Consider the following 26,074-nt stretch of genomic DNA (forward strand, 5'->3'; position numbering starts at 1 on the left):
ATCAAATATGTCGCAGTTTTTAAACGACCCAGAGGAATGAGAAGAGTAAGAGTGAGTGAGAGTCTCCTTTCCCAAACAAATGGCTACTCTTAATACCTCTGGCAGCTCAGCTTTTCAGCTCCTGTCGACTGGCAGTATCAGAAGCTAGAGGTGTGCAAGTCATACGCTCGTTCCTAGATGCATCTTTTATTTACACTTGACCCAGATGCAGATGACATTTAAATCAAGACAGTCAGCATTTCCAATGCCAGAACAGCGTGGCAGACTGAGAATAGCAGACAGCAAAGCATAACTTAATGTGTTCCTTAAATCTTTAGATCACTGTCCCAAATGCAACGTGGATGAATGGTAATCAAGAGTGGCTTTTCTTGGTAAATGCCAAATAAACTTGAGGATCTCAGGCTATTTCTTGCAGATGCTGATGCTGTGAATTTCATCGCTGAGCCACTATTGCCATTACAGTGTTTTATGATTCCTTCAGGACAGAATTAGAGCCCACTGGCAGAAAGACTGATTTTACTCAGACTTAACTGCACTGTTTTCGTGGATAAAGTGACGGTGTCGCCGCTCTCTCACAGGCATTGAAATTCTGCAGGAAAGTTGCAGGGGGGTGAAAAAAAGGAAAGTCAAAGGATTTGTCATATGAGTGGCAAATCTTAGGTGGCTTCAAGTTTAAGTCTAATCCAGATAAACTTCTAAAAAATGTAGATACTTGATTAAGGTTTCAGACTGCAAGTGTTACGGGGGACAGTCTGCGTCTTGCATACCTTCTGTGAAATAGTAAGTTCACATTACGTTCTCCAAGATGTAAGTAGTGCCTCCTATTCCATAGGTGAGATCTCCGCTTCCAAATAATGAAAGCATAGTGGTAAAGCATGCCTTTTGTCATGCTTGTTTTGGCTAGTCATTCTTCTCGCCACTTTTTTTCCTAAGCCATGATTCACGTTAAGCTGAGATGTCCCCAGGGCTTTACACAGCTCAGTATGACTGCTTACACATTTTCCGGAAGGGGGTTACACACTAATTCTTTTGAAGTAGTCGGAGGAGATATTTCCTTTCTCTGAAAAACAGAATATTCTTTAACCTTTCCTATTACATGGCTCATCCAGATCTTTGAACTAGCTAGCAGGCAGTATTATTAGTTTCTGACACAGCTGTCACTGCCAACAGTCAAATCTCTTGGCTTACTGTGCCCTGTTTCCTAAGCCTGCCTCTAAATTGATCCTTAATGTCCTCGAAAAAAGCAAAATGCATAGGAAAAATTTATCTGAATTAGTCATAAATAAAGACTTCAGTGTAAGCAATCAGATCAGTTGTTTTCTCCTAATATTTAGTGGCTACTTTCTTACAGACACTTTTATGCAGCAGACAAGTCTAATAACATTGGTAGCCAAAATCAATCTATAACCCAGACCTGCAAAGGTATTTTGATGCCTAAGCCTCCGACATCAATGAGAGTTAATCAACTAAATAGGAATTTAGTTATTCCTTTATGGAACTGGCCTTTTGTTTTTATACATTTTCTGTGTATCTTTTAAACACTTTTGGTTGGCATATAAATAACGTATTACCATTTCCAAGTTTGGGATTTGAATTGTTAGGAGAAGTTATACTTTGGGGAAAGAAACATTTGCAAAACCTAACATGAAGAGAAAGATTTTTTTCTTCGAGCCTAAAGCAGAGAGAATTTTTTTTTAATTGCAAATGAACCCTTCTGCTTACTTCTTCAATTTGTACCAAGCCAGAAAATGAAAGCAACCAGACAACTGCTGCTCAAGGTGCAGAGCAGTAAACAGGCTTAACAAATGCTGAAAAATACATGTAATTGTAATAATTCCTCCTCAAATTACTTGATTCTTCCTCTCAGTAGCCCTACAATGCAGCTAATCTTATATAGGATAATACTGGTATTATCCTAAAAATTGCAATGAGAAAAAATTTATTATAAAGATCACACACAACATTTTTTCCCCACAGTGCTTTATGAGTGATAACCAAAAATAAACTGAACTGTAACTTGGACCACTGCATGGTCCCTTTTATTACCATTCCTTATATGTAGAACTTCTCTATGTAGAAACTCAGTTAAGCACATTTCATTTTATAACACATTTTTCAACTTTATCTGTTCTTTATTTCTCCATTTTAAATTCTTCAAAATTAGAACATTCAAATAGAGAAATCTCTTAAAGTGTGGGATTATAATATCCATGCTAGATGTTTGCTTTGCAGGTATTTCTACTGAGATGAGTAAAACTACCCCAAAATTAAATTACTAGCCATTGTGGGTAATGGCATCCAAATTTGAGTATGAAAGAATACCCTGTATGAATTCAGCAACTTGACAAAATGCTTTTTCCTTATTTTGAGATCTAGTCTGGTAGCTGTGTGGTGAGCCTGGGTGATACAGTGAGGCTGGTGATTTATGTCTCCACTAAATGTATTTGTCTGAACAGAGAATGAATTGTTTAATCCAGGAATAAAGGTACATTGAACAAAAAAATGTGTAACTTGGAGACCAGGCTGGAGGCAAAGTAGTTGTAAAAATCCTTTCTTCTGGAAAGGAACCTCAGTGGTTTAACAATTTTATTAGTTCTGTCAAGGTTTGTCATTTTTGCTTTGTTTTCCTGTATCTTGGCTGCTTGGTTGTGAACGTCATTCTAGAAGTCTGTAGAGATGCAGGTTATAAAACCAGTTTCAGAAGCAGATCATATATATTACAATCTCGTGTGGCATGTTTTTTGTGAGGGGATAAAATCAATGATGTGATAGCTCTTTTCCATTTTTGAATCTTGAAGTCATAGGCAACAGTGTACACACACGTATACACTTGAGAGTCTGGAAAACTTCTTTCTTGCTCCTTAGAGTAGGGTCAGGTGAACCAAACTTGGGGTTTCCTGTGGACAAAAGTGTTTAGCACATCCGCAGACATTACCCTCTCTTTTGTCCTGCTCACCATCATTTTCTCTGTGCAGCGCAGCAACTGCAACTGCATAAAGATGCAAAGAATCTTTAAAGTAGGCAGCTGGGAGTCATCCTGTGGTTTAGGACAGGGCACCAAACTGTAAATAACTGTAGGCTGTAGTTAATGCCAGACTTGGCTGCTACCGTGTGCCTTCTTGAAGACATCAACGTAATTCTCCTCCTTGTTATTTCCCCACTGGTGATCTCTTGGTGTGCGATGGCACTTTTGCTTGCTTCTCACAGTGGTAAAACCTGAACTCGCCCATACCTGTTTGTAGTACGCTTCTGCATCAGCAGCTCACGTTTTGCTTTGGTTTGCCTTTCGGCAAACAGCAAGGTTGCTTTTATAGCTGCAAGATATACCAGGGAACTGTTTTTCTTTTGTGCTTTTTCTGACTGTACTGTTTCACGGCAGCAGTTGCACGTATCATTTATATACCAGTTAGCAATTCAGAAATTGCTTTGTTGCTTGTTATATTAGAAATTATATGGCTACGCAGAGTCTTGTAAACTACTGATTACAATTTTGCTAGGTGTTGTCATTTGGAACTGGGGACTCAGTAATTACTTTTCCCATACTTTTCTAGCAGTATGTATGACGAACAACACAACAGTTGCAGGACATTACAGCATGCCTCCTGTGACAGTGTTTGTTGCACTTCTGAGGACTGCCAGGAGATACAGAAGTTTATTGGCGGCAGCAGCAGTGACACAGAATGGGTGAATATAGTATCTTGTGTTTATCTACTGCCTTTCATCAGTGATGCTTTTGACAGATATATCGACCGTTAAAGTGATAGTAATACACCTACTTTTGTACAACACTGCCTGAAAGTGAGACAGAAAGAAAATTCTTACCAGGACACGTTGCTGTCTACCAAGAGCCCATGTCCCTCTCTGCAGAGGGGCTCCTCAGCCCCAGCCTGTACTGTTGCAGGGGGTGATTCCTTCCCAGGTGCGGGGCTTTGCTTTTGTCTTTATTCAGTTCCACAGTGCTCCTGTTGACCTTTTCCTCCAGCCTGTCTAAATCAATCTGAATGGCAGCCACGCCCTTGAGCATATCAACTGGTCCCCCAACTTGGCGTCACCTGCAAACTTGACGAGAGTGCACTCTGTCACTTCCTCCAGGTTATTGACAAAGATGTTAATCGGGATATGTCCCAAGACAGACCCTTGTGGTACTTGCTACTGGCCTCCAGGCAGGGTGGAACTCATTAACTGCTACTCTCTCAGCCCGGTTATCCAGCGCAGTTTTTATCCATCTAGTTGTTCACTTATCCAGACCATAATGTCCTAGCTTGGATACAAGAATATTTTGGCAGACAGTGTCAAAAGCCTTGGGAAAGTCAAGGTAGATGACATCCATCACTCTGTCCTTGTCCACAAACCCAGTCATTTTATCATAGAAGGCCATCAGGTTGGTCAGGCATGAGTTACCCTTGGTAAATCTATGCTGACTGTTTCCAGTCACCACCACCACCTCCTTCATGTACCCAGAAACACACTCCAAGAGGACTTCCTCCAGGATTTTTTCCAGAAACAGAAGCAAGGCTGATCAGCCTGTAGTTCCCTGGAGCATCCTTTTGGTCTTTTTCAAAGATAGCCATGGTTTTTGCTATTCTCCAATAGTCAGGTATCTCCTCCAACCTCCATCACCTTTCAGAGATGATAGCGAGCAGCCTTGCAAGGATGTTGTCCAGCTTTCAGCACACTTGGATGCAGCCCATCGAGTCCCATGGACTTCTGTGGGTCGAGTGGTCTCAAGCAATCCCTGCCTCAACCCTCACCCACTGCTGATCACTCATCACTTCCTTGAACTCTGCCTCTAATCACAGAGGCCTGGGAGTCCTTGTTGTTGAAGACAGATGCAAAGAAGGTGTCGAGTGCCTCAGCTGCATCTGCTGTCACCAGTTCACCCAATAGGTCTGCATTTTCCTTGTTCAGGCTTTTAATTCTGCAGAAGCTCTTCTTGTAACCCTTGACACCCTTTGAGAGCATCCACTCTAGCTGAGCTTTGGCTTTGCTAACGCTATTCTGACTTGCCCCAGTAAGGTTTCTAAATTCTCCCTTTGTAGCCTGTCCCTGCTTCCACCTCCTGTATGTTGTTTGATGAAGACCTTTTGAAAGGCACAATTTTGTTGGTAATTTCAAAGTGTAATAGATGATTGAATTGCTTTTCCTGAAAAAATTTATCTTGTGGCCATGCCTAATCTTCAGGATTGATCTTTAAAATTATATCAATCCTTGTTTCAGTTTATCAGACCTGAATATAACATCTTACTCAACTGTTTTCCTCTGCAATTCGCTTGATCAACGCTAGTGCCTTTTAGAAATATTTACTGCTCGTCTTTCACGCAATGGCTGTAATGAGATTTCCCGTTTTTGCTAACAGTTCAGCCATTTCATATTTAATCTTTCAGAACTCATAGGTGTTTCTATCTGGACTTGATAACTTTTTTTTAATTTTTAAACTACAAATTGGCTACATTATTTATTCTCCTGGTACTTTCATCTTGTAGTCTCACATTTTTCTTCCTAGAAAAGGATAAGTCTCAGTGAGTCCCCAGGTACAAGGCCAATAGATTCAGTTTCAGCCAAAGCTTCATCTACCAGCACACCTTTGATGATCCTGTATATGCACTGATTTTTTGCAGGTTCCCTGCTGCTTATATTCTTGAAGAAGAATACTACCTTGTTGGAGAAAGAGAAGATTTTTTTTTTTTAAATGCCATTAGGTATTTGCTCATCAAAATTAATTTTATCCCTCCTTGATATTTGCTATATATTATCTGCTTAGAATTTAGCTCTCGTTCAATGTTTTTCTAAGCCCAAATGTCTGAATTTCAAAGGATTTCTTTTTGACTCAACTAACCTCTAAACCCTTGCCACTGAACTATATCAATTTCTTCCTTCTTTCCCTGCTTCCCGTTGTGTTTGGTGGCACACACATCCTTTGAGATTTGATTACTGTTTTCTTAAGTGTCATCCCTGCAACATCTAAGAACCGTATTTTTCCCCCCTCTGGGGCCATTTGCGCTAGCCTCTCTATTTACATGTTTCAAAAATGCAGCGTGGAATTTGATGAGTTTCATACATTTGTGTTTGCATTTTCTGTGGCTGCAATGGGCTTTTACAAATTGCTATTGCCTACTTTAAGACAGTACTCAGCCCCTTGATTTGTCCTTAGGTGTCATCCATTAGATTTGTGCAGTTTATACAAAACTAATTTGTGCCAGGAAAGCTGTAATGGGTTTTGGCACTAGAGATACTGCAGTAGTTATGTTGAAACTGCAATGAATGCCATTGAAGAAATAAAGATATGGGAGAGCAATACTATAGGATATGAAAATAAAGGTCAAAAGGTCTGGATACTTTAAGGGATTTTAATATACTTTTAAGGCCAAAGAAGGATTGATAAAGTCATATTTGGGATGCTTTGGAAGCTCCTAGACTAGTTAATTCATTCTTGTTTATAGAGAGCGAGTAAGACTAGATAATATGTAAAGTAGAGCAAATTTATTGGACAAATTAATATGAACCATGATGGAAATGACAGTTCACGAAAATGTAGCACAGGTCTTCCTCTTGCTGAATGTCTCCTGCTCTGTGATGAGTGCACAGTTCATTAAAGTAACACCACCAAAGAGCTGCTTTTTGCCATGTAAACTGAGAGCAATAGGGTAATACTCACCCCCAGTGCTTTGGGCTATATCCAGTGCGTTTTTAATGATCCTGCTGCAAGTCTGCTCCCCAGTAGCAGGGTGTGCGGTCTCTCAGTATTGCTGCAGGTTTTTTATTGAACTTCTGTTTAATTCCCTGTGTGTGGTTGGAGGGACTGAAACACTCCCCTCTCCCCTTTGCCCCTGCTCAAAAGAGCTCTTGGTGTTTGACAGTATTACTCCTTCTGTTGCTCTCTTTTTATCCATTTTCCTTTTTTCTACCCCTACCTTTCCCTTCATACTCTTCTTTGTGTCTTAAACCATAAAAACAATTTTCCAGCCTCACTTTGTCTTTTAAGAAAAAAAAAAAAAAAGAAAAGAAAATGACTTGACAGCTGTCTTCCTATGTGTTGCCCTTTGCTTGCCTGCAGCTCCTTCCTCTTGAAACTGTGGCTTCAAGTCTCCTGTGTCTCTTTTCTTCACCAACAATTAAGGTCTCTCCAGGATCTCTCAAGGCAGACGGATATTCCTTATGGCACTGTCTTGGACTCCGCAGTCTATGAGCATGTCCGAGTGAAAGGGATGAATCCTTTTGAGAGGGACAGCATGTATTCCCAAATGTGGCGGATGATTAACAGAAGTAATGGCTCCGAGAACAACGTTTTGGAATCGACCGCAGGCATTCAAAAGGTACTGGTATGGCTTACTTTTTACTTCCCATTGGAGATGCTCTATTGCAATGCCAGATTTGCTTAATTTTTGCTTTTAACTAGTACAGTTGCAGTTGCACTTGGATAATGCTCATGGTTAGTATCAATTTCTGCAAGGCTAATGAGCAGTCTGTTGCATCAGCACAGAAGATTGGGACTTCTCAGCTAGGTAGCTTGTTTTCAACCACATTTTGAAATGTAAGTGCCTACAGCATTTGCTCTGAAAAGGATTTGTAGGTTTGAGAGATGAAAGCATTTGTCAGGATGTAAAATGGGAATAGGATCACTGGACCCTAACACCAGAAGACCAATGCACCATACAAAGCTTAAAGTAGTTTGAATACAAGACACTGATTAACTTATTTTTGTAGACTTCTGACACTGAAAACCTTGGCTTTCAGTTGTGGCTCTGAATCATATTTGTTTTGAGAAAAGCAGGTAGAAAAAAGATGGCTTTGTTTAAAAAAAAAAAAAAAGTCTCTCAGCCAGTGAGTTTAACACAGGGGAAATAAATTAAGATCAGTAGTCAATTATTGCTGGTATGCTTGTGAATGCAGTGTTTCCCTCCCATGCTTTTGATTGACATCTACAGCTTTTGTAGGAACAGCAGTCCATGAAAGAGTTCAGAATGAGACTGAATATTGTCTAAACAGTGACTAAGTACAAACTTGATCTCTGTCACTCTATCTTCACACTGAGTTTTAAATTCAAATCTCCAAAAAGATTGTATTTTATAGACTTGGTTTTAGACTTTAAAATGTGAAGATTAATTAGAGCAAATATCCATGAAGTTTTGTATTTGCTTGTCTAAAACTTGGTTTTACAATCACTTCTAGATTTCTAAAGCCTGGGCAAACTACACCTCTGCCTTTTGTCTCCACTGAAATCCACTTGCCAGGGGAACCTGTAATTTCCGATGTTTTGATACTTGATACAAACACATAAGAGCAAGAGTCTATTAAAAAAAATGATGAAGCCACTGGTGGTCTCTTGATAATAAAAAGTACAGAATAGCAAAGATTGTTTGGAGTTTTAAAAATCACTAATCCTCCCTCTGTATAACTAAGATCATATTTTCCCCTCTAAAAGACTAAACAGTGTGAAAAAAGAAGGCATGAGAGGCCTGGGGGAGCTTGCACTTTTGAAACCCCTTTAGAGAAAGTCATAGGCTGAAAGAGCAAGAAAAAGAGACAGTCTGAAGATTTATTGGTTAGAGAAAATTGCTTCTTTGAGAAAATGTATTTTAGTTCAGTTTGCAAGGGACTGATAAAGCTGAGTTTCTCCTTTAAGGAAAAAAAAAAAAGTCCTCCTTTTGGCTTGCCATCCAAAGTTATATTAAGGGTTTCAAGAGAATCAAAAACCAGAGCACATCAAACACAGCTCAGTGTGGACTAATGGCCTTCAGCTGAAAAAAGCAACCAGTGTATCATGATGGCAGGTAATTCCAGATTACAGCCTTTGATTTCTAATTCCTGGAAACATGGCAGTTCCTATCTTAAAACCTATAAAACCAGCACTGTTTGGGTTCTTTAATTTCCCATACCTTTACTTTCCAGGAAAAACCAGTTGCAAATGACAGCATCAAAGAACCACATTTCAGCATGTGAGCAAGCAAGCTAGCTTCCAATTTTGTAATACCAGAGAGATAGGCCTGGTTCTAATGAACATACACATCCACTTATGTGTGTGCAGTTTCTATCCTTCTTTTGCATTACAGGAGAAAAATAACATAGGGAGGGCGAAAAAAGCTATTTGCCAGTTGCTGCTCATATGGAAGCTTTTAGGCAACTGTATTTGGCCTGCCAAGGAAGAAGGATCTCTTAATAAGAAACTAAAAGCTCTGCCTTTCAGGAGCTGTCTGAGATTCTTCTCCCGCAGTCGAATGATAAATGTGATGTTAAAAGCTACTCTCAGGTGGGAAAATTAAAATTTTAAAAGATAACTGATAAGAGGCAGAGATTATAATCTCTCAAATATTTTGAAAAAATTACAACATTCAGGTATTTCAGAGGAAAGAATTCACAGATCCCTTTGGCCTAGTTATATACTTTGTAGTGTTCTTCAGGGTCTTGAATGAATTTAACTGGCCACACCAGAGCCATTAACATAATCGGATTATAACCCTGGACAAACCACACTAATGGGTCTCACCTTGTGCTTCATTTTGTTGCTACCATTAGTCAGTGCTAAAGCGTGACTTAACAGCAGTTTACCCAGGCTCCTAGGCATTTACCTAAGCGCCGTGTTCTTGGAATGCAAAACGAGGACTGAAATTTAACAAGTGCATCAAAATGGATATGGGAAAAAGGGATTTTCACTAGGCTGCCTAATGACCGTGAAAAGCCTCTGATACGAGGTCCACGGGAGGGCTGTGTGCGGGGAGGATATTACGGACGTGGAAGACGGGCTTGCCTTTAACGGCACTCCCCTGCTGCACCCTCTGCCATCGCAGAGTGACATTGGTTAGATAGGCAGGCTTCAGGGCTGTGGCAAAGGATTAGCAAAACATTTTTATCACCTCTTAAAATCCCTTAGTTTTGTCTTGCTTTTATTCTGCAAATTACAGCGGAGCTGGCACTTTTTCATTTTGAGGAGAGTAGCCACTTAATATGAATGTGTATATAAACAGGGGGGAGGGAGTCAGCTCAGTTGCTGACTTACCCGTCCCCTCTGTAGGACTGTGCATTTGCTCTGTCAGTGACTTCATGGGGAATCGCACCTGTGTGAGCAGAAATGCAATACAGCCAAATGACAGTGATTCTGCAGTCCCCTTTGCATCAGGACATCTACAGCTTTGCCCTGCTTTTCCTGGCAGGAGGGCAGGGCCTTTTTAAATTTCTGGGTTTTGACATTTTATTGGTCCTGTTCTGCTCCTCATAAATCAGGTACATTTGTATAACCGTGTATGTGCTGCTCTTCCATCCGTGTGAATGCAATTTACAACATCAGGTCTGGTTACAGAGCAGCTGGAGGAGATAGTGGAGTTTTAGATACCTCAAATAGGAAACAGCCTGAAAAGCACGGGCGCTTTAGATATTTTCTACTGCTTATTGTCTTCTTTCTCAAAAGACAACAAAAGGGGTTTAAAATATGAACCGAAGGAATGGAAGCATTCAGTTGTTTGTCCTACTGCTTTGTCAAATCAAAATGGATGGGGAGGTGTCTGTATGCCTGTATATGCTTGGATTGTTCTGGAGAATATTCACTTTTATCCTTTTTTTTCTTTATTATTCCTTAGTGGTCCATGTATCTCAAATTGATTTTTCTTTTTTTGCATAGGTTATGAAATGTGCATCTCATTCAGTCAAAAGAATCTCTGTTTTCATGGTAGTTATTTATTCGGAGAGGATTTATGGAGTCATGCTTGCTTAAGCATTCATTGAGGACTCCAAGAAAAATCATTTAGGCTTAAACATATCACATTACATACCTCTTTATGTCTTCTTAAAAAGCCCATTACCCTACTTAATCCTTTACAAGCACCACAGGCTTTCCTATCCTTGGAACTATTCCCATTTAAAATATAATGAAGCACTTCCATTGTGCCCTTGTCTGCTCTTTCTTCCCTAGAGTATAATAGTGCCTAATGCCCTGTCCAGCCCACCTTGTTCCTCTGAACATGATACCATCGCCTACAGCATCTACATTTTTCTCAGCAGTACAAAGTGGAAAATTCCTTTCCCAAGCCGCATAGGCAGAATCATAATGCATTTAAAACCTCTGTATATTTAACTCTATATACAAAATATTTAGCCAGTAGGAAACTTGTGAATGACTGTCAAGTGAAATAATGCTTCTGGATGGTGCAATAAAAGAAATGTGTCTTAGTCTCTGAATTCTAGAGCATTAATATTCCCTCTTTCACTTGCACACAGTATCAAAAGAAATTGGGTCTTGAGATTTTGATTTTCTTTCATGTGATCTTATCTGCATAGTCATTGAAAACATGCTAGCAATTGCTGAGGCAGTTCGTTTTCTCTAGCCATTGTGATTGGCACTTTTACCTTCTTGGGAATACTGCAATAACAATAATAATAATATTGTTTAAACTACCTATGAATGGTCCATAACACTGCTTTGTTAAGGTGATTTGTCTGGGAAGGAAGAGATAATAGTGACTTGCAGGTCTGTGCTAAAACAAATTATCAAAAACTGGACACGGTTATTCTTAATTTGTTTTCAACAATAGCAATGGCATGAAGATTTCTCTTTCTGAGCCAGAAAACTCCTGAATCAGGTAATTATCCTGATTTACTTGCAAATTTGCCATTGTAATTGCCATTCTGGTGGCAGATACACTGACCTCACCAGAAGAATGTGTAGTTAATATATGTAAGTTCATAGATCTTTGTTATGGGCATTCCTGACAGAGGAGATGGCCAATAAAAAGACACTGAAAACAAGAGATAACCAAGGCACTAGAGCACCACTGCAGAGATATAAAGGCTTTCAAGCATTTTGGGATATCGGATCTGTGCTGCGGTTCAGCAGCTTGACAGTAGCTGAGAAAGGGATAGGAAGCAAAGAAGGCGAGGGCAGCAAGAGCATATAAAAATGCTGGGACTGTGCTTTGGACCCCCATACATCTTTATTCTCTACAAAGGGGTCAGCTACACTATGCAGCTGTTGGTTAGGAAATGAATTAACAGCGCAGACATTGGTACCCTGGTTCCCCCTTCCTTTGGTGGTGATGCTTCTTGGAAGGACGAGCTATCCTGTCGCTGCTCCAGGAGCACCCTTAAGACCTTGACGTGTTCAGCCCTGCAGCTGAAACTGCAATTTATCTATTTTGCAATTACCCTCTCCTGCGCAGTCCATGGCTTAGGGCTGACAAGAGCCTGGGGGTACCAAACACACCTGTCGACCTCTCTTTGAATTAGCGAGTGTGGTCTAACTGTGTCTTGTTTGTCATATAGCTTCCTTTTTCTGGTAAGCAGTTCTTGACGTAAAATCTGAGCCAGATTTACCAGTGATATGCTGGTAGTGACAGGAGGAATGCCTAATCCACTGACGCTAGCATGTTTAGTGTCTCATAGCTTGTCAACATGTCAATTTGCAGGAGGGAGTGCGTTTCATGGCAAAGCACTTTTCTAATAGTCTTATCACAAATTGTCTTCCGTTTGCATGAGCCTAAAGAATAATCAGCCTGAAGAAAGATATTTTTCTATAATCCTTTGTATCTTTTTTCCCATATCTAGGGCTTAAACAAACTTGCAGCAGTGCAAAAATTTAGAATCCTGAAGAGGAGACCAGAAAGCTGCACGCACAGTGTGGTGTTACTTTCAGGCATTATGAAAAGGCTAGTAATTATTTGGATTAGCTCAGGGGATCAATGTGTTTTGGATATACAGTAATTAATATGTGACAGTTAACAGACTGTAAAGAAGATTCTATGAATAGTTTTAAAAGTAAAATGTAAAACTGTTTTCTTGCTGCCTCATATTCCCAAAATTCAAGCCAGCCATTGCCATATGCCTTTTATCTCCAAAGTTTCCTGGAAATTTTATCTGAGTTTTCTCTCCATTGAAATACCATCCAAGTTACTAATGATTTAGTTCAAATCCCAGTCCACATATTCCTGCCAGTCAGTCAGCAGTCTCAGATGTCGCTGACTGATATCTTGCTGTGGTACCATGCTGTCCTATACCCCCCAGGATAGTCTTTGCTTGCTCTTCCTCTTATCTGTTATTTTGGAGAATTTTCCAGATCTGTTCTCCAATTTCTGTGGGCCATCCTAAGAGTGTATTCTTCTCCATCTCTACCTCATCTTTGAATATTCTCAAGTCCAAGCATAAATTCCTTGAGCGACTCCATGCAGACAATTTGCAGTTCTGCTTATCCTACTTCAAACTAATCTCCTTGCATCTAAAATAAAATCTGTGTCTTTTCCTCTAATGCCTTTTCATGGTTATTTGACCACCAACTTAGTTCAAGATAGTTAAAACCTACACTAGTTGAACTCCTGATCTTTCCCCTAGTTTTGCCTTCCTTTTCTTTCTTGTTGCATTCTGATGCTTAAGCTTATAACCTGTTGTCATCTTGTCTTCAGTAGCTGACCTTTTATCTTAATCTTCGTATCCAGTGTCTAAAATTTGCCAGTTTATCCTCCATAATATGTCAATTATTTAGCCATACAACCTGCAGTTTATCGCTTTGGTAGTTTTTATTGTCTCGATTACAAAAGTGTTATTTTCTTGGCCTTTAAAATGCAAAGGAAAAAACAAACAACAAAAATCTTTTCTCTCTCTTGGCTATGGCCAAGTCACTATTCTCTTTGTGTTCTTCCACTGGCTGTCTTTCTCATTGTCTCAGAAATAGTTAGTCATCTTGAGTTTCAAGGCCCTTCATGGTCTATTCTAAATCTGCCTATAGTTTTCCCATTTCTGAACTGAAAATCATTAATGCAAGCTTCTAATGCAAACTCTTTACTCTTTCAAGCAAGCATCTCTATGTTTTCCCCAATGACTCTTCTGTAAGGTATGAAGTTTTCCATCTGGACCGTCATCTTATCATCTTCAAACTGCTTAACACACTCCTTTGTTATTGCGCTAACAAAAACCTTGACAACCAGCTCTCTGGTGTACTAAGACCACTACCCATCAACTGAGCAGCACTATTTTATTGTGACTTTATGTTCTCTCTCTTCATTGGGCTTATTATATAACTGCTAAATAAGGGAAGAGAAAGGAGTTCATACTATAGTGATCTTCAACTAGTACACTAAATACCACCATAGACATTATGTGGGTGAAACCAAACTTGTACTGTGCCTCAGAATGAACTAAGTTAATGAATTATATATACCATTACATATATACATATAATGAATTATAGATACCATTGTATATACCATTACCAGAGGAAGAGTATTTCTCAAAAATAACCTGTCTATCTCTAACCTTTCAACCTTCATCCTCAAAGGAGAGCTACAGTATAACTTCAAAAGTTGAGTTTGGGAGCTAAAGTTCATAACAGTCTGATACCAAAAAAAATGTTATTGAGCAATCGGTCCTTATTATTGCCGTCATTATTTCCAGCTTTGCTGGTACCAGCTGCATTTTGCTCTTGAATTGTCTCATTGATTAACATAACTGCATTAAACTCAGAGGCATTTTTCTAATCCTGAAGTTTTCTGCTTATTTTCAGACAGGACTTCTTTGCCTGAAAGCTTGGCTGTTAGGGATTTTTTTTTCCTCCAGCTGTATCCCTTGGTCTATTTAAAGATATTCTCTCTTAAAACCTTGCTTCACTTATAGTCTTAAACCATCATGGCTACAGCAACAATACTACCGTCATGTATAACTTTAGGCAGCTAATTTAGGTGCCCGAGTTTCATTCCTAGCTATTGTAGACAGGCAATTTCCTTCTCTAGAAAGTGATTCACAGTGCCTAAGCTAAGAACCCGTTTTTCTCCATGGTCAGTAAATGGTATGAACACTTCTGGTAACTGTCACCCAGAAGTGCTCTCAGTCTTTATTTTGTACAGTACCTATCACAGTAAGATCATGTTCCATGACAAGAGAGGTATGACGTGGTAATAAAAATAAGAAATAACAAAGCATATCCTAAGGAACTAAGTTAGCTTGAATTCTGTAGAATTATATTCTGCAGAGAACTGAATCCAGACTTTTCAGCTAGAGAAAGGATGGCTGACAATGTTTTGAGGAATGAGCATGAGATGAGAGGGGTCCTAACCATTCATCCTGATGGCTAAATATGAAACTAAGTGCTTCTTTCCTTAACCTGGAATTCTTTTTACATGAAAAACTACCCAGAAAAGAATATCGATTCCTTGTAGGTGGAGATTTCATTTGAGGCTTCACTTGTTTAGAAATGGACTAATTAGGATGGCACCATGAGAGAAATACCTGGAGTTCATCTCCTTTCTGATGGTAGGAGACTAACTCTGTCAAAAGATGCAGGTAGATGTCGCTGCCGGGCGTTTGTGTGCATGACTGCTGCTTTACATCACAAAAAGTAGAATTAATTCTCTGTTAAATAGCCCTCAGTCTCTACATGCAGAGAGAACAAACAGGAGTTTCCCTTTTTCTTTGATTTCTGGGGAAGCTTGGGCATTTCTGATCGGTGGGGAAGGTCAGACTGCAGTCCCACACTCGGTCAGTGAGTGCAGCCAGACTATGCTGAGCGACTCCTCACCACTGCCTATAGCAGGAGTTTGTAGCTGGCAGTACTTAGTTTATCCCCTTTGCATTCCCTTGTTCCTTTTTCTGCTACTGCACAGCTCTGGGAATTGCTGCCAAAACAGTGCGTGTCCCCATTTGTTTCCGTGGTTGTGTCAGCATCTGAGCACCGCAGTCCCGTGCTTTATGTATGAGAGGCTTTAAATTTCTGAATAACTGAACAGTGTGAGTGCTGCTTTCATTTGCACTAGCAAGTGATTAATTCTAGAAATTTCAAGCTCCCTCCTTGGGAGTTTTAGAGGATGGGAAATTTTGGAAGAGAGCAGAGAGCAAGGAAGCTGGCAATTAGGAAATAATTTAAGGAGAGAGCGCATTTACAGTCAGTGGTTGTAAAAAATGAATGTAAATATGTCAGGATAACACTCAAAGGAAATGTTATTGCTAACATTATTTGTTACTGAAGTTTTCTCAGCTGGCCACACTCGGCATTAGGGAGGTACCTGTTAGAAAGGGTGGCATAAACAGAAAAGGATGCTGAATCCACCCCTCCAAACTAGAAGCTTAATTTGTGCATCCTTCAGTCTAACAGAGCAGTGTTATTGTGATTCCCTATAGCACGAAAAGGTTTCAGAGTGTTTACTACACAATGAGTGCATTTACTATGCATTAGCACATGAGAAATAAAGTCTGAAAGAAACAAACAATTCTCATGGGTGCTGTTATGAACCATCTCATGAGTAAAATATAGGCTTGAGTAAAGAGTGCCAAAAAGGAGATGTTATGGGTATCCTGCGTATTAGCTTCTCATTTAAAGCTAAGCAAAATTATGTTCTCCCCTCTGTTTACCAGCTGCAGAGCAAGGGAGGGGCTCAGGAGAGGCTCGTTCTTTGGGCTGTGCTGTGCTCAGAAATGTGATGAGTGCAGTCATAGGGTGTCAGCTCTCATTTGGACATTGCTGCTAGAAAGACCTCGATCCTGATGTGGCACCTTCCTGCGAAAGCATGTTGGGTCTATACAATAGCAGAGCAATGCAGGCAGGCTTTAGCCAGATAATAAATGCTACTTTTTCCATCCCATGGATCTATCATAAAGCTACTTCTTATGCAGTTATTCAAATTGTATGTACTACCTTTCTGGGCTCTTGCATGTATTCCATTGTCTCACCAAAGAAGAATATGTCCAAACAGCTTTAAATCCATGACCAAAAACAGTAGAGAAAAGAGGACGCCATGCTGGAATGCTACCCGAGTGGTGAACCTCACTTTATTTATCAGTAGCCTGTGCTGGGATCTAGCCTTCTCTGGATTTTTGAGGAGCATGTACATTATCTCAGGTTTTATGATTGAAGGGTGACTTTGAGCTCAGCTCTTGCTGCTCCGCAATTTAATAATTCCTGTTGTCTTCAGAAATTGAGCATGTTGCTTGCATATCATTCCTCTTTGGCAAGCGATCATTTATTTTGATCTACTGGGAATACAACTGAATCTGACGTTACAAATCCTGTAATCCCGTAGGCCTATAAGATTGCTCTTTATTAAACAAAAGATAATCTTGATGCAAATGCCTAACTAGCCACGTTATAAGGTCCTATGAATGTGCTTTCTCAGTCTCTCCACATCAGATGGCATGTGTCATTTCTGTGCAACCTGCAAGGAAGTGAAGCTTACGATGAGCAGAAATGTCCTCATTGAAATATTTTTTTATTACTTCTTCCAGTCACTTACAGCCATTTTTCTGTAGGAGGGTGATGAAAAATTTGAGTTTGGGCAGTTTAACAAACCACACACCTGCTTCTGTGCCCAGATCTAGTTCTGTATCCCTTTTCCAAAAATTTCAGTGGAGAAGGTACAGGCATGTTTTGTTGATCTGGTGACAAACGATATGAATCACCCCCTCAGTTTTCATACAACCATCAAAAATTGCTGTCTCGGATTAATTGCCCAGGAGAGAGTAGAAATTTTGATTGTTTCTCCTACTTTGTCCATTCTTCTTGTCCTTCCCCTGCTTTTCTTTCGTTGCTCATATGAAGGCAGTAGTAGAGTGACAGCACCCTAGCTGAACCCTCTCTATGGCCCATATTCCTTCCCACCTCAGAGAGACATGACTGTGCCCTGATTCCTCATCCTGGAGTCTGGTTGCCCTAAGAATGGACGTTTTCTTAATGTGCCTAGTGGAGAAGAGTAGTTTGGTATTTGGAGCACTCTCATTTGGTTACAGGGGACATAAAAGCTGTTAGATACCTATTCCTCTGGTCCTATCAGCTCTTATTTCTCCATTTTTATCTCCTTTAACTTAGTGCTTTTCCTGCACAACTTCTGTAACATTTCCAAGTTCATGAAGATGAATGATAACACCATACTGAGGGTGTCTGGGGACTACACAGACTCCTAAGCAGATCCAACAACCTCTGTTCATTTTTTTTCCTTTTGAATTCTCGCTTCGCTTTGTTCCTTCCCTCTTACTTTTTCGTTTTTCTGCTTTTTGACCCTCCATCCCTTCTGTTTTGATACCAGCTATTCCAGCATCTTCCCAGCTCTCTGATCCTTTCTTGCCTCATATTTCTTCTTTCCACTCTTCACTCTCTATACACAGTCACACGTCTCCTTTGCTATCTCATCTGCTTACATTGTCTTGCTGTTGACGTGTGCAATGAATTCTGTGAATTTCAATTTGCAATCAAATGAAGCTTTCTAAAACTCTGACTCTTTCTTTGAAGCCAGTTGCAGGCTCACAGTATGGTGGGCTTCACTGGGGGACATATCACATGTAGATCAGGGGAAATACAGAACCTGTCAAATGATCAATAGATGGGGACAGGAGAGCATACTCTTGCGTCAGGCACAGAACTTGGTAATGTATTCACTTTCTTGCTTAAATGTTTCCAGCTATCATTTTAATGTATTAACACATTTTAATATATTTAATACATTGTGATGCATTAATAAATGCAAATGATGGAATTCAACATAAGGTTGTTTAAAGGATATATACCACAGAAAAAAACATGAATAGAAGTAATGAGAAAGGGGTATATAAAAGTGTGCTGTATATTACAGCTCTAAAGTATAGTTTGGACTATGAGATTGCAAGACTAAAATATGAAGAGAAACATAAGAGGAAACAGAGAGATCTTGCTTCATGTTTGAGGAGCTGCTATAGCTGTAATTCATTCATCACTTTGACAGATTTATATAATTTCTATTAAATAACTTGTTACCAAACAAAAAAAAAATCTATTCCAGAGACAAGCAAATGCAATTTCAGAAAGTAGATCCATAGCAAGAAGTCTGCAATGTAAGACATTTCCCTCATGAAATCATTCAGAATTTTTTAATTCTAATGCTCTTAGAACTGTAAATAATAGAAAAGCAAAAGAGGAAAGCTCAAAGAGAACCTGCAGCTGTCCCCATAGCAAATTTTTTAGACTAACACACTTAAATAAGTCAATACATTAATAGGAAAATCAGAAGGCAGTGAAATGCTAGTGAAATAATGAGGATGGTGCAGAAAAATTAAATTGGAAACCAAAAAACTGCTGGCAGAATACTTAGCAAGTTCAACCTTTGTAGGTGCTAACATCTATAAGTATGAAGTATGTAAGTTTTGGAAGCTTTAAATAAATCAGATTACCTTTAAAGTCATTCTAGTCTCAAAACAGGAGGGAGAAAAAATCCAGTATGGTTTAAAATATTATCTAGAGAAATAAAGCACAGAAAAGTCTAGTTTTTCAAATATAAACAATGAACCCAAAATCTTATTTGTGTGCCCCCAAAATGGTGTTTATATTTACAAATCCCAGGTTTATGCCCCTAAATATCTGCATGCATTTAAATGGAAATACAGGTTATATTTTCAGAGATATCTCTAAGGTCTAACCCTAAGACATATGGTCTGCGAGTTTGGAAACTGAGTAGACTTTGCTCCTGGCTGCTTTTTAACATTGTGCTAAGTCATCTAATTAGAGATAGTTGGAAATTTTCTAGCAAAACTCCATATTGTTGGACTATATCAATTTGTAGGACCCAAACGTTTTGAGAAAAAGTCTGTTTGTGTTGTGTTTAAGGGGAGAGAGGGAAGAGACAGAGCACTAGAACATATGATTAACTTGCATGTGCTTAAACCGTACGCAAGTCGACACAATTCTGAGATCTGGCTGTAGAGAGTTGTTTCTTTAGAGGAAAATTGTAGTAAGCAAAAAGTCTTCAATGTGGAGGCTGTCCGGCAGGCAGCGCTAAGGTGTGGTGCAGAGACATGATCGGTGACTCTTGCGGGTTTCTTACTCTCTAGCCTTCTTCTGCATGCCGCCTCTGGAGGGATGCGAAATGAAAGCACATTGCTGTAACTACCACTAAATATTTTAGAAGGTTTCAAATCACATTCAGCAGAGCCAAAAGTTTCACATGGTTTTCTTACTAACATCTGTGCAGTGCTCAGAAATCTAGGAGATGATTGTTTTGAAGAAAAATGCAACTATCGTTACGTTGCAGACTGAACCGAGAAACCGTGGCCCCCCTGCAATCCCTCGCGTCCATCAGGATTAAGTTAACTTCTGACTTCCTCCTGGATCTTTCTGGTGCAAGGGCATTTCTCTGTCACCATTGGTGCAGGGTTTTTTGTGATGTGTGGGTCTCCGCGTTTCTGCAGCATTAGGGCATGACGCCAGCATGATCTGAGCTTCCCACCCATGGTAACCGGGACTCGGGAATGCACGAGCAAGGCACTGGGTGTACCTGGTCTCACCCCAATGTACCGTCTGGATGTCCTGACTTGGGGCAGTCAGGAGATACTGAATCACCAAGGCAGTACTTTCAGGTCCTGCAGGTTTTGCATGCTTATGGCCACCAACGTGGCAGTCCCAGCAGAGGAGTAGAGGATTAAATGGGCCTAAAGAGAGGAAATGAGTTTCTCTCTTCTATTACACAAACCTGCAAGACTGGTGTATGTTGGTGGTGCACTAGGACAGGCAGTGACAAATGAAGATTAAAAAACCATCTTTCATTCTCCAGTGTCAGCCTGGCACCTTTTGTGAGCAACAAAATCCTTCGAAAGCTAACAAAATAGAGGTGTTTTTTCATACTATATATTAAGATGCCTCCTACTACAGTCTTTCTCTGACCTGTATCACTGATTCAAGCAACTGTTGAGACATTTTCTGAGCGCTTTTCTTGGAAAGAAGTGCAGACAGAGTGAATTTCCCAACCATCAAGTTAGATATTTTGAAGTAACAGCATGGCATTCAGTGTGGTGTGGTGTCAGCTGGCTTTCTTAAAGTGTGTCAACTAAAAATGAAGCTAAAATTCTTCTGTTAAGTAAGCAGATTCTTTTCTAGGGCTAAAGAATAATGATAATTGTTTTTTTCACCCATTTTTACCATTTTATTCTCTTTAGTTCAATTGCCAGCAAGCAGTTCATGTCATTTTGTATTAGAATTAGGCAGCAGAGTTGTCCGGTTTGAAAATGTGGCCACAATAAATCAGTTTCTTTTTAATAGTCAAGATATGGGAGGAGAGGATTAAAGTGCCACATGGAGTGTTTTAAGGAGCATTTTTACCAGGCTGTAATCACATTTCATTCTCCTATCAGTTTGCATAAAAAGCCCAATCTCGATAGACTGCACGACTCTCTCCCTGTGACGGCTCTGGCAGACAAGAGTTGTTTACCATGCCTCCTTCTGCAGCTTTCCTACTGCACAGGAGTTGATTGGTGCTTGTGGCTGTTGTTTTCAGGATTGCTAGTTAATCAAGTAAAACAGAGCCCGTTCCCTACTGAATATAACACAGAGAGGGATATAAATAACAAGGACTGTATCAAGATGGGTGGAAAATACAATGCATCGGTAATGAAAAAGCAGTAGATAAGCAGCTGTATTATACAAGTCTGTATCTACCAAGGGGTTCTGGTCATAACATAAATCAAAGAGCAGAAGCTTAGGTTGTTTATCACTCTGACCTCAAGTTGGAATTTCCTTGTAATACATTTCTAGCAAAATTTCTCAACATGTGACCAAAGAAACCTAGGACACAGCACCTTCCCATTAGCAAACTTTTGTCCTTAAGAGTGATACACATTCCCTGGAAGCCTCGAAATCTCCCATAAAGTATCACACTTCCACCAGTGTTGGCTGCAATTCCTGGGTATTCCTTTGTGTAAGAGGTGGATGATCAGTACATCTTTCCCTGTGACTGATCCAAGGTACTGCAACGTGCTTTGGTCCAAAACAGTCTGAATTTGGTGGCCTCTGGGAGGCACTGTAAAAAATAATCTCTGTCCTGCAGCATGGAGAGAGGATGTGGGCAGGCTTCCTAAAGCACAGATGGTCAGAAGGCGGCAATTCCAAATTTGAAAACCTCTAAATTTTGTTTCGCCCATGTCTGAAGTTCTGAGCGTCGTTGTGTTTTATGTGGCGCTTCCAGTGTGCACTGGGGAGGATGTTGGACCTCTCCATAGGCACCAGTACCCCATTGCCCCATTTGTGGGTCCTGACTGAGCAGAGGTAGGAGAGAAAATACGCAGTCTGCTCATGCTGGATAGAAGAGAGGCGCACAGCTAGTGCTTCTTCAGAAGCAGAATTCGGTATGAAAAAAAACTAGGTGCTTATAAGCAACAGTGCTTTAAGAATCAAAACTTTGGACTCAAGTGCTAAAACATTGCCCAAGCATCTCTTTAGACACATAAATGGTTATATGATTTTTTCCTAAATGTTGCTAAGGAACATGTTGCACTTCACAGCATAGTGTGGAAACAATGCACAATATTATTGGTGCAGATTGGTCAAGTATAAACAGCAAAGGCTGGAATGATTTCTCAGACAAGAAAAATGTGCACATCAGTTAATGAATGTTTGAAAAATGCTTACAGTCCTTCAGATGAAAGAGACTGTGCTATTATTAAATTGAACATCTTTGCTTATGCTGTAGTTGTTCTGGAAGCTAAATGAATGAGATGGTTTTCTTTAAACAGCATCTTATTCTTGATTAGCTTGATCATTCAATCATTTTGGATTTAACAAAGTGAGCACATGGTATGCAACAAAGTAAGCAGAACAAGAGAAAATGGAACATGATATGAGCTCACGGAAGGGAATCAAAGTAGACGAAGTAGACCCAAAAGTAAATCAAAAGAGCTCATAAAAAAAATCTGGGTAAAATAATAACATGTAACATATGTTTGGGAGTGATAAAAGTTGTGGAAAATGTTCAGGCTATTCTTCTGTCTTTCCTTTGATATGTCAATAATCTTGGTTTAGAAAGCTGCACTTCTGAATATGGCATCTCATTCTATGGTGCTGAGAGTCTCCCCAAATTACCAGACACAGTTACATCTTGAAATGAAGTTTAATGGCAATGAGTGGAAACATCAGCAAAGCATATAACTCAAGATCATATAAACTGCATCTGACAGGTTTTGCTGCCTTTCTTGCCGAATCCGCCCACTTCCAAACTAACCTCCTGCTTTTCAAAATCCAGTACAGAATCTCCCATTTCAGCCTCTCATCAACTGGCTTCTCCAGCAGTTTTTCCACCTTCCTGGAGCAGCCCATCAAAGTTTTGGGATAGGTGGAAAGGTGGAGTACAGCCATTTACAACAACTGTGCTTGTGTTGCCCTGCCTTTCTATAACACTCTTCCTCATATCTTGGGAGGTAATTGCTTCCTACATCTAACATGAGAAACCTTTAGCTTAAATTTGGCATCTGATGAAAACAGTCAGTGGTAAATCATAATGTTATTTGTATTTGCATCAAGCAATCTGGAAGCTGGCTTGACCGTTCCGGGCCTCGTAAATGTAGTAATGTGGAGGGGAGATCTCATAAGAGCAAGTATTAGTTTGACGTTTTGGAACATAACATCCAGATCCATTTCTAGCTAAATGGAGACAAATTACATCCAAGTAACAGAGAGGCTTGCAAAAGGTTTATTTTGAGTTTGTTTCTAATAATAGTCCCAAGCCTGGTGGAGATTCTTGAGTCCCTATCGAGTTTGACATGGCATACTTCTTGACAGATGCTATGTCAAATTGTATTGTATCCTTTCATGATTTCTATTCCATGTTTTCTATACCACCTTCAGTATGTTTTAGTTATTACAATTCAATAAAATTTATAAACTGTGAGGCGTTTATAACACCCTGTGACAAGTTTTAAATACATCACGTGATCTATGGCTTTGATTTAATATGTATCATATTATACTCATTCTAGAGCTTTTTTATTTTTATTATGCTCTTGCCAAATTTTATGTCCTTAGAGAGCTGTGTTTTATCTCTCTGTTCATTCAGCTGCAATATTGCTAGGTCTAGGTTCTGCTCTGAGCAGGTAACCCATGTAGCTGCAGGACGATCACTTACTTAGTAGCTGCCAAATGTAAATGCCTATTCTGTTATGTGTACTGGGCCTTAGATTCCTATTAAACTTTTTGCAGTATTGGGCTCTAAATAATTCGAAATATGACAAAAAGAATAAACATAATTGAAAAAAAAAGAAGTAAAAAGAGACAGGTTAAAATACTATTGTGTTTTCATCTTCTTCAGCTGCAATAAAATATGCTCTCCATAGATATGTCAAATATAAGACAAAGGAGGATATATTTACCTGGCATTGTGTTTCCTGTGCTTTCTTGTATATATCTTATGATTTAACCTTTTCTAAAATTTCGCATGAACAAGACAGCAACAAAGATACTACATTGAATTTGATACAGATCTCCATCAATATGAAATATGCCTTCCATTTGTGTCTGAAGGGACCATATTTTTCAGAACAAGAGCCTGCATACATGCAATTGTATTTTATCTGATGTTAATACAACTGAACACAGAAAGGAGATATTTCTGTATACAAAGTACTCTGTAGCTGCGCAGCTATTTGTGTGTGCGTGAAACCTTCCATTTTCACATACAGCGTGGCCCTGTGTACAGATGCAGGCACACAGTTTTGCATGCTTCTCCCAGGCGCCTTTTCCCAAAAAGTTAGTCAGGCATATATTGCCAATTTGTAAAAAGCCGTGTGGCATCCTTTAGTATTTCCCTGAACAGGTGAAGAGACAGATTGGTGTTTTCCATTTAGAAACTATACGTAAGGGAGGAGGAGTGGGCCAAAACAATAGACTTGGGCAACTAAGTGTTTTATTCTTTTACTTTGGCAGCCAGTTAAGGCCTTTTCTGTGCTCTCCCTGCTGTACTGGCAGCTCACGCCTTCCCAGATGCAGTGAAGTATTGCGACTTCTCTCTAATTCTTCCAAAGTCAGAGGAAAACTGCAGCTCTATACAGCGTATAGTATATATGTGTGTCCAATGTACTGTCCCTCCCATAACATAGTTCTGTAAAAGACAAATTATTTTTTAAGTTAACTCAGAAGGGGAGCTATTAATATGGTATAAATGTAATCAGAAATTCACAATCAGTTTAGATGCTGATTATTCTTATAGCTTGTTTTTCAGTAAAGGCAAAATAACAAAGTTAATAATAAGACACTGAATGAGATTACATTTCCTAACAAGGTAGTGGCATTTTTCGAGCAGTGCCCACATAGTTGCTAGCCAAATCTGCTGCACATTGGATGAAGGGCTAGAATGGCAGGTAGATAATTTAATGATGCTATTGCTTGTGTTTTTCATTTTCCTTCCCTGTTGTTTAGTGTTGGCTAATGAAATGATTTCATGCACTTGAGTAAGATATTCACTGGTACACATGATTAGCTGGGCACTTAGCTTTCCACATTGATGCCTAATTTACACGTACATTCAGTCTGTGTGTAACTTAGAAAATTTCAGCTGATGGTCCTAATTCTAGATCAAATGCTACTTCATTTTAAGAAGGAAAATCAGCTGATTGCATTGCATCATAGCAACCAAAGTTTTTGAACACAACCTGTACCATCAGTTTTTCCATGCCACAAATATTTAAACTCCATTTTTCTTATTACTTATCTCAAAGATGCCTTGGCATTTTTATTAATGTGGTAGGACAAGAACAACTACTTGAATTTAACTCATTTTTATTGTATTTTGCAAAAAGTATACCAGTGACACAAGGTATGCACTTCACATTCAAATTAAGAGATTAAGTAAGAATGGCTGACTAATTGGACTGTATCTTTATCAGAGAACTATTCTTGTTTGTGGTCTGATGAGATTTCACAGCATGTTTTCTCCAAGCTTGAACCTGAGAGGCTCAGGCAAAATGTAATGAGACGTAAATTGCCATGATGACCACACTTACGGGAAATCTAGAGTGAAGTCCGAAGTACAATTGCTTATTGTATTAATGATTATATATGTTTAGATTTTTTTAAGATGCCTGCAAACTTAGATCAAGTAAAGTAAAGTTGTCATTAGGGATTTTCCCACTGGACTATTACAGTAATTGAAATTGAAACTGTCTAAGGAAGGAGATAATTTTATAAAACATTATTGCTTATTTTTATCTTTAAAAGCTTTACAATTGTCAAAATGTCCAGTTAGAATATTTCTGTATTAACTGTTAATTTTTTGATCAAAAGGGGTTTTCTGTTTCATTTCGTCATGTTAATTCATTGCAGGGAAAAAGGTCAAGTTAAAATCAAACTGCAATTGGAATAAAACATTTTGATTGCTCCAGTCTG

General features: G+C 39.3%; 1 protein-coding gene across 1 annotated transcript in view; it reads left to right on the forward strand.

The window, feature by feature from the left end:
* GRID2 (glutamate ionotropic receptor delta type subunit 2) overlaps positions 1-26,074 on the forward strand; it is a 712,823-nt gene that overhangs the window by 607,360 nt on the left and 79,389 nt on the right. The window contains exon 14 of the mRNA XM_067297081.1: positions 7,118-7,313. Coding sequence (XP_067153182.1) covers positions 7,118-7,313 — 196 coding nt within the window. The remainder of the gene's footprint in view (positions 1-7,117; positions 7,314-26,074) is intronic.

This window comes from Apteryx mantelli, chromosome 5 (genome assembly GCF_036417845.1).
Source record: "Apteryx mantelli isolate bAptMan1 chromosome 5, bAptMan1.hap1, whole genome shotgun sequence".
Lineage (NCBI taxonomy): Eukaryota > Metazoa > Chordata > Aves > Apterygiformes > Apterygidae > Apteryx > Apteryx mantelli.